General features: G+C 36.1%; 1 protein-coding gene across 4 annotated transcripts in view; it reads left to right on the plus strand.

Moving 5' to 3' along the window:
- HERC2 (HECT and RLD domain containing E3 ubiquitin protein ligase 2) overlaps positions 1-9,110 on the plus strand; it is a 108,540-nt gene extending 99,430 nt beyond the window's left edge. For 2 of the 4 annotated variants that reach the window (XM_027674834.1, XM_027674835.1), the window contains 7 exons: positions 2,522-2,663; positions 3,438-3,632; positions 3,718-3,830; positions 4,720-4,910; positions 6,668-6,773; positions 7,313-7,525; positions 8,104-8,803. In XM_027674834.1, the coding sequence (XP_027530635.1) occupies positions 2,522-2,663; positions 3,438-3,632; positions 3,718-3,830; positions 4,720-4,910; positions 6,668-6,773; positions 7,313-7,525; positions 8,104-8,376 (1,233 nt within the window). In that variant the 3' untranslated portion in view covers positions 8,377-8,803. Of the gene's footprint in view, positions 1-2,521; positions 2,664-3,437; positions 3,633-3,717; positions 3,831-4,719; positions 4,911-6,667; positions 6,774-7,312; positions 7,526-8,103 lie in introns of all 4 variants that reach the window. The other 2 variants (XM_027674833.1, XM_027674832.1) reach the window with 2 other exon arrangements.
- The last annotated feature ends 578 nt before the right edge of the window (positions 9,111-9,688 follow it).

Genomic DNA, 9,688 nt, shown 5'->3' on the forward strand with positions numbered 1-9,688 from the left:
GTCTTGGTTTCGTCTTCTCCCTTATAGAATGTACTTTTAAAGAACTCTTACTTCATGACAGCCTTCATTTTACTACACTGATCAGGCTGAGGTTTTTTGTTTGCTTGTGCTTTTGCTAGTCTTTTCTTTACTCCTTGCCTTTTTATACTCTTATTTTTCTGTAGCATTTCATTTTGAACATAGGTAACTGAAACTCAGTGTACGGGTGAGACTATGTCTGTGCTCTTATAATTATTACACTGATACTTCACCGCCTCTTCTGGAGATTGATTTCGTGACATATCCTTGAATTGTGTTCGTTTTCCTCATAGATCTGTCTTGTCCGTGAACTGTATATATTTCTCTTTCTTGGCTGATTCCTACTAAGAAGCTGTCATCTTTTCGTAAACTTTTTTTATTAGTGTCCAGTTGCATGGCTTTATGTACTACATTTCTCCCAACTTCTGTGGTTTGAAGAGAGTCTCATAGAATGGCCAGTATTTTAATGGGTAATTTCAAGCTGCTTTAGACAAATACAAAGTTTTGTGATTCAGAGAAAGAACTTAAATTTTGTTCTTCATCACTTGAAAATGCTTTAACCAGCTTACAGATTGACTTGAGTGACTCTCCCCCTTTGTTGCAATAGTGCTGCTCACAATAAGTGATTATTCATTAGGGCAAGTTCTTGAATTTGGTTCTTCCACACTTCACTCAATGCTGCTTCTGAGCTGCCTTGTTTCCTCTGTTGCAAGAATGGGCAGTTTTCCCTAGGTTGGTATCTTCTGATGGAAGACTTTTATGAAAATCCTTCTTGGGTTCTAATCAACTTATTAACTTGTTTTATGCTAAAAATTATCTGATCTGCAAGAAGGCTGGAACTGTATTTTAAAAAATTGAGATGCTGTACAATCTGTTTAATAAGGTATTCAGGTATTCAGTGAGGGTTATATCTGACGCTGTTCAGTAAAATAGCTTTCCCAGGATGCTCACTGCATCTCTAAAGGGGATGATTTTGAGCAAGATACTGTGCTCTAGACCTCTACAATAAAAAGCAAAAATACCTGTAGTGGATTGTTACCTAAACGTATTTGTATGAATTTTTGCCGTTTTTCAGTGAAGTGTTTTACTCTTTGATAGTAACCTAAAATAACTTATTATGGGCATCTGTCAACAAGCAATATAGTAAGATGCTGGCAGAAATGCCAATAATCCTTCATGGCATTCTTAAATTGCTTTGTTAAAAGTCAAATTTTAATCATTCCTGCATCTAAATTATCAATCAAATGAAATTTAAGTGTTAGGAAATAAATATTAAATGGAATGTGTAATAGCATGTGCATTCCATCCTATTCAGTTCAGGCAGGATTTCTTCCATTTTTATTGTCACTTGATTAATTTGTTAAGTGTGAGATTTGAAAAAAACAGTGAATTAACTAGTGCTGTCATAGACCACCTATTCAAACTTTCTTCTTTTTAAGAGAAGACTCTGACTTAGTTCTCAACGTAAAACTTCTTGGGCATACAAATTTCTCAGAAATCCACTGAAATAAAACCAGCTTGTGTTGATACAGAACATCTTATACATGAGGAAGATTTGGGTGTGTCAGTCTTTCAATAAAACCTGAAAGAAATGTGATGGTTGTTTTATCCAAAGCCATCAGAACAACTGGATTTTGAGATTCACTGTAGCTTGTAGAGGAACTAAATACAGGTTAGTGGGATGAGTCTGGTTTATTTCTGAATGAACAGTCTCACGGATATTGGTGAACTGTGTGCACTGTAGGAGTTCCTTTGCAGTCAGAACAGGTTGAGAATATAACCTGCAGAACACCAAGGGGAAAAAAATACCTTGTGTTTCTCCAGGCCTCTATTTACTTTCCATTTCTTTTCTTCTCTATACTGGTGAAATGCTTTTTATATTCTTACCATCTTTGTGTGCATCTCTTGCAGCAAAATCCATAGGATTTTCCTTGCACGCCAATTCTTATGTATCTTCATCAGCTCTTAAAATACACTTTTTCTATAGGTGCCTTAGAATACATTACCTTTGTGTCTATATGCATATGTATTTTAGTAGCACTTACTCATTGTTAGAGACTCCTAGTAAGTATCATAGATGCATATTTAGTTCTTATCATTAACGAATATAAGAATAACACATATTCAGTTTACTGGCCAACAACACAGCCTCTGATCTGTCTCGTATGAAAAACCCAGATTTGTCAATTGACTGTGTGAATAGAGACAGGATGAAAATTACAATTAGAAAAACTGAATTTGCTGATGCATTGGCTGCTTCTTCAGAAATAAGGAAAGAAGTCTTTATCATCAGACTTTATCATTGACATCCCTCTGTCTTTTCATTTTCTTTGAAAGATAAACAGATATAGTGCTGCGTAGTGACAGATGAACAAACTGTTTGAAATGAAAGATAAGTAAGGTGTTGGTGGTTGAGGGTACTGAGAATTCCTTCTCTATATGCACAGTAATGCCAGCTGAAGCATGTTCTTACTGTGACTTTTATAATATGCTTACTCAATAGGTAAAGCGTTCCAGAAGTAAAGGAGGACTGGCTGGACCTGATGGTACAAAGTCAGTGTTTGGACAGATGTGTGCTAAAATGAGTTCCTTTAGCCCTGATAGCCTTCTGCTTCCTCATCGTGTTTGGAAAGTCAAGTTTGTTGGTAAGAGAATTCTTCTCACCCCACCCCTCTACTTTGCAGTTAACTTTACAGTTTTCTTGAGATTTACTTTCTTGGAGAACCTGAAGGAAGGAAGTGATACAGAAAACAATGTATGTGTGTAGACAAAGTGCTTAAAATGTTAGGAAGTAAAAAACCTTTTTAAATTATTCTATAAAACCCCTCAAGTTTAATGGAAATGTGTCTGTGATTCTCCTCAAATTCCAGGGGCAGCTATTCTGCTTGCTGCAAACACTCTGCAAAACCTAAACCAGTTTTTGAGCTGTCTGAATTGGTAATTAATCCTGGGTAGCTGGTTTTACTGGTAAGGTTGTTTCTACAAATCACCATATCACTTTGAGCTTTTTAATGAAAAATATTTGAAATTGAAGAGCCATTCTATCTACTGAATATAGGCTCAATAAAATATATCTAATTTAAAATGCCACTCATGAAAGTCAAAGCTACACTTCCTTTTCTATCTCTGTTCTATTTTATTTTGAGTAGTGGACAGCGATAAAAAAAATTAGTTACGCTCTGTCAAAATAGTATTTTTGTCACTGTGATATGTCATGTAATCTTCTAAGTAATGCATTTTACAATGAGCTGGAAACATCCAAACAGAGAGCAAAACTTCAAGCGTTTTCAAGAGATAGACAGCACAGCTTTTAGTAAACTTTTGTTTACTCAGTTATCCCTGTGGAAGGAAATACAGTTTGTTTCAATACTTCAGTTATTTTTGAAAGAACATTTAATTTTGAGCCTTTTTTCTTCAAGGTGAATCTGTGGATGATTGTGGTGGAGGTTATAGTGAATCAATAGCAGAAATGTGTGAAGAGCTTCAGAATGGGCTGACCCCTCTGTTAATTGTGACACCAAATGGAAGAGATGAATCTGGAGCAAACAGAGATTGTTTCCTATTAAATCCTGCTGCCAAGTCGCTCCTGCATATGAACATGTTTCGTTTTCTTGGTAATTTCTTACCTACTTCGTGATATGCTACTGGCATTACATGATCAGAATATTGGGAATCTAAAAAAAGTGTTTAAACTTACAGGTGTACTTTTGGGCATTGCTATCCGGACTGGCAGCCCTCTGAGCCTCAACCTGGCTGAGCCAGTGTGGAAACAGCTTGCAGGAATGAATCTAACAATTGCTGATCTCAGTGAAGTAAGTATGATGAAGTTCCTGAGTAGGATGTAGCTTACAGCAGACAAGCAGATTCTAGCATAAGTTTTTCTCGAGTGATTGGTTTCCCTGGTTTCCATATGCTTGTATTTTGACTGGCCTTTTACATTTTGAGCCAGTATACAAGGATGATTTGTACTGACTGTTAAAACTGTAAATGTGAGTTGTTCAAAAGTAGTTAATCAATTTAAATTCTAGAGCATTCTCAAATCTCATGGGTTTGACTAGACAAGTCTTTGTGGTTGAATTCCTACTTCCAGTAGACCTTTCTGTAGCTGTTACTGTCTGTTGTGCCAAGATGCAATAACTGATTTGAGTGCACGTACCTGCACTGTTTTGAAGTAAAAGAAAATGAGTGCAAACTACTACTAGTTTGTGCTCACATACTGAATATCACAAGCTTTCAATGTCTGTTTAATGAGCTCAGTAAATGTGGGATAAGACTTAGATCTTTAGTACAAAGAAGAGCTCCTTCTCAAATCCCATCGTGTAGAAATGTACTTACTGTAAAAGCATTGAGTCATTCACTTGTCACTAAGGGGATTCCTTTAGTACCAAACCCAACATTGGTAGAGATAATTAATTTTTTAAGCTTTAAATCCATTTTCTCATAAAATACAGTTTCTTGAGAAATGCTCTCCAAATAGGTTGAAATCTGGAACACATGCAATTTCCAACATCCAGCATAATGAAATTTTATGTAAAATACTAAGCCGTTTTACGTTTTTGAAATTAAGTTCGATGAATTGTGGTCAGACATTCATCAAAGCTTTTGGCAGATAACACATGATGCTCTGCTTTTGGTATACAAGAGATGCTGTTGTGTAATGCTAATAAACTGAGTTTAACTCGGGTTTGTTACTTTCAAAAGGTTGATAAGGATTTTATTCCTGGGCTTATGTACATTCGAGACAATGAAGCTACTTCAGAAGAGTTTGAAGCTATGAGCCTGCCGTTCACTGTGCCTAATGCAAGTGGTCAAGATATTCAGCTGAGTTCTAAGTACACCCATATTACACTGGATAACAGAGCAGAATATGTGAGGCTGGCAATAAACTACAGGTTTGTTGAAGAAATCATTAAAATTGTTGACATGGATATGCATTTTCTTTCAAAAAGTATGCAACAGCTTTTAAACAGTATACTACTTCAACCTCTTATGCACAAATATTTTAATATTTTCACAGGATTGCAGTGTTGAATTTCTGATTTCACTTATCTCTCCAAGGAGAGAAAGATTAAACTTAGTTTTTAGGAAACGGAACAAACAAGCAGGTATGGCTCTAGATTTGACCTGACCGAGCAGTTTTGGCAGCCAGTTTTACAGCTGGAGAAACATCCCATGCATCTAGTTCTTCCTATGCACTAAAGTAATAGGCTTGATCTTGTGAAGAGAACATAGATTTAGTGCTACTGCACTCATAGTTTTTCATATCATCAATTGCACTCAAAGGCAGTATCAGCTGAATTCTTACTCTATTCTTATCTAAGTTGGAATACACAAAATGTTTGTTGCTTGGATATGACACTTATGCACACCCACCAAAAAAACCGAAAGTCAAAAAGGGCCAAAAGCCAAACATTGCACTGAAATGCAAATAATTGTTCAGTATTTGAAAAGACAGGCCTTTGGTTGCTTGTGTAGCCAGGTAGCTAATCTAGATGAGCACAGCTAAGAAGCAACCATAAGCATCTATGTGAAGTAGTAAGTCTAGTGCCTACTGAAATATGGAAGTTTAGATAATTTGGGTGAGAAACTGATTCATGGCTGTTTTATTCACTCCACCATAGTCATCTGCTTCAGAGAGTGCTTGAGCAAGACTATCATCACTATATACTTGCTTATTAGTTTGTAGTTAGTGTCTGGCAACAATTACTGAATTAGTCTTTGTTTTTCTTTTTCTTTTTTTTTTTTTTTTACTCTATAAATGGTTATGAACCAATACTTAAACCTGATTTTGACAGTAGAGAGAGGGATTTCATTTGGAGTGGATATTCCTCTGAAGAAATGGCTTTGTTTTATCGCCAGTTCTGGCTATTCTCAAAGGACACAAGCAATTCTAAAGCATTTTGCAGTCAAAAGGCCTTTGGGGGAAACATTTAAAGGTTTAGATTAAGTATCAAGTTTTTACTATATGAAGCCCTTGAGAGGGAAAACTAGCACCTGAATAGAATCCATTGGGAAAAGTGGATTCAAAAGACCAAACTTGTCCTGACATCTTTGTTTATTTTGGTGATGACTAGCCTGAAGACAGGACTTGTGAAACATGTGAATCTGTGCTCTGGAGGGCTCTGTAAAACATCTCAGAAATTATTTGATAGGTCAAAAAACCCAAAACACAAATCATGTGTGGCATCAGAAGCAGCAAAATGTTACTTATCTGTATCTGCCCTGAAATCAGAAAACCTCCTGTCCCCACAGAAATCATGTTTTAGTTTAGACCCATTTTTCTTTTACTGTAATGTCTATCTCATATGGAGAATGTTTAAGGTTTCAAGACATAGCCTCTCTTTTCCCAAGAGTATGTTGTTTCCAAATAGGAAACAAGCCAAATTGGTTTGTTTTTGCCAGGCATAGCACAGGAATAATACTGGGAGTAAAATATCCTAAACATTGGGAGATATCTCTCCATATTGAGCTTGCTGTGCAATATGAATTGATGTATAAAGTCAAGTATTTTGTGATAAATGTTAATGTGCCTTGGTTTATAGCTGGAGACTTGAGGAGAATGGTTAAACTTGCCTTGATATCACAGTAATTGCTATAAATAATTGCTAGAAATAACATTCACAGAAACTCCAAAAATGTTTCTTTGCAGGCTTCATGAATTCGATGAACAGGTTGCAGCAGTTCGTGAGGGCATGGCCCGTGTTGTTCCAGTTCCTCTACTTTCGCTCTTTACAGGATATGAACTGGAAACTATGGTATCAATTTCTGCTTTATTACTTCTGTCAGACTAATTTGAAGTGAGATTATTTACTCATTCATTTTACTAATCCAAACCCCACATTAAATGCTGTTTACAATGATTGCTCTGTGGTTGCAAACATTCAGTTCAAGAAAAGGCTTAGAAAATGTTTAATTTCTCTATTGGTGTTAGTAAGATTATTTTGATATAGCTGAGCGGTGATGTAATGAATTTTTTCAGTAAGAAACAAACAGAACCAAAAAACCCCACATGACAGGGATCTAGGAGGTAAATTGGAGATATTTGTCCCAAGCAAAATGTTTAATTTGTTATGTGATTCAGGAATGTGAAAGAAGGTTCATTACTGTCCCCTGATGGGAAGATGTGTATTTAGTACTATTGTAATAGGAGACTATTCATGACACTTCAAATATTTGAATGTTCAGTTTGTCAGTGTAAAAGATAATTAAATATTTTAAAGGAATAGAGGGAACAAATCACCTGTAATTGATTTTATCAGACTTGTATAGCCTATCACTAGATCTTATTTTTCAGGTATGTGGAAGCCCAGATATTCCACTTCATCTCCTGAAATCTGTAGCGACTTATAAAGGCATTGAACCAACTGCTTCCTTGATACAGTGGTTCTGGGAAGTGATGGAGTCCTTCTCAAATACAGAGCGATCTCTCTTCCTGCGTTTTGTGTGGGGCAGAACAAGGCTGCCCAGGACTATTGCAGACTTTAGGGGGAGGGACTTTGTTATTCAGGTAAGGTGTATGGGATGGAGAGGATGTAGGGGAGTATTTAAAAAAGCTGCTACTGGAGAAGTAGTAGCATGACATAACAAGAGAACAGGCTGATTTCATTAAACTGTTTTGCAACATTACATTGTAGATTTGACAGTGCAACAGAGACTGTTAATGTATATAAATATTTTCTCTTGACTTGGACAATTCATTTAATTGCCCAACCACTTATTTCTCTGGATTTTGATAGTTTTCCACTGTTATTCAGCTGTTTTTGCTGGCCTGTATTTAGCAGTTCTTTCAGCTTAGTTAGTAATTTCAGCTAAATTAAACCCCCACGATCTTCAAATCATGTTTTGATATTTGCTGAAGTAATACACCACATATTCATAATCAAAGCAACTCATACATGTCTGTTTTTATTTGTTTACTTAGTGTAGGGAAAATGGATTTGGCCTTTTAATTTTCTTTTAAGAAACATCAGCATCAGAATCAAAAATATGATATCCTGTTTAAAAACAAATGCCAATTATTATTTTGATACTCATTTGTGGTTTGGACAGTGAATTAAAAATATTATGCTTTTTTTTTTTCAACAGGTATTGGATAAATACAATCCTCCAGACCACTTCCTTCCTGAGTCGTACACATGCTTCTTTCTCCTGAAGCTGCCCAGGTATTCCTGTAAGCAAGTACTAGAGGAAAAACTGAAGTATGCCATTCACTTCTGCAAGTCTATAGACACTGATGATTATGCCCGGATAGCACTGACAGGAGAGCCAGCAGCTGATGACAGTAGTGATGATTCTGATAATGAAGATGCAGACTCTTTTGCTTCAGATTCTACACAGGACTACCTAACAGGACATTGAAAAATAACATAAGGAATAGTTGTCACAAGCACTGAGGCAAAATGCCAAAATGACAATGAAGCCAAGGACAGTTTAGGTTTCAGAATATAGACTATATAGTCAGAGGGATGATAATCTTCTGAACATGGGGAAAGTGTGTTTGCTACTCACAGTAGGAGTTAAGGGTTACAGCTTAAACCATCAGCTTAAAATAAATGGCACAGTATATGGGCATTTAACATTTATTTTAAGAGCTGAAAGTGGCCCCCCATAATGCTGCACTGCATTTAGAACCTTTGTGTTTACTGAAGTGTTGTAAATGTTTATATAAATATGGTAGTGCAGCATCCAAAAGGCAGTGAAACCTTTAAATTGTGGGTGCAATAGGTTTTTTTTCATATTAAGTGTTGTGTTCTGTGCATCTTCTTGATTGTATATTGGAAATACTGTGCAACAACTGAATAGTATTATAAATATTTCATTTAACTTTACTAGAAGTTTGTTAAAAGTTTTTGAACATTGAATAAACATTATTCCTTGAAATTCTTCTATAGATAATTAAAAATGGCCAATAGTTTCACCTCCACCCCTGGTTTGTATATTTTAGCTTATGCGTTATTTATCTCAAATTTGATACTTTCTGTGAACAGCATCATAATTCTTATCATGGAAAGTGTACTGTATATAATTGGTGCCATGTAAATGCAGAAGATATAATTTCCTTCCAAATAAAAGTTCTGCCACATTGAAAAACAGTATGTGTTTTTCCATGGTAATGCAGCTGCTACATGGGACGAACACTGAAACGTCTCTACTAAGAAACGTTTCTGCAATTTACAGCTGCTGAACAAACGTTGTTGGTGCTGCTGCACCAATAGTAGGTGCATTGCCAGAGACAGAACGTGGGCTACAGTAAACTTGAGCAAGTCTATGTGATATGTTAATGGTAGCAGAACACCATGTTTTTGCAGTTGTTCCTAAGGTAGCTGTTGTCAGTAAATGGTGAATTTGTTCTTGGACACCTGGGAAAAAATTTTGAGGAAGTTTAAGGGGCAGGTGTCATCAAGTACCTGAATGTGAGTAGAAGAGTATGATGATGCTTGTATAACATATTATCGCGAGATTAGGTCAACTTACAAGGCTTGATCATGACAGATTGTGCATCCAGGGTGACCTGTTTGAATAAGTGATCAAAGTCAAGGGCCTTTGGGCAGGTATTATGTGTTGACCACACAGTGTATGCACTAGTTTTTAAGAGTAGGAAAATAAGATCTAGTTGTGCTAAGGCACTGATATTTTACTTTAAAATCCAGTAGTAGGTGATGTCATACCA

This window comes from Neopelma chrysocephalum, unplaced genomic scaffold, assembly GCF_003984885.1.
Source record: "Neopelma chrysocephalum unplaced genomic scaffold, ASM398488v2 Primary Assembly neopelma1_25, whole genome shotgun sequence".
Taxonomy (NCBI): domain Eukaryota; kingdom Metazoa; phylum Chordata; class Aves; order Passeriformes; family Pipridae; genus Neopelma; species Neopelma chrysocephalum.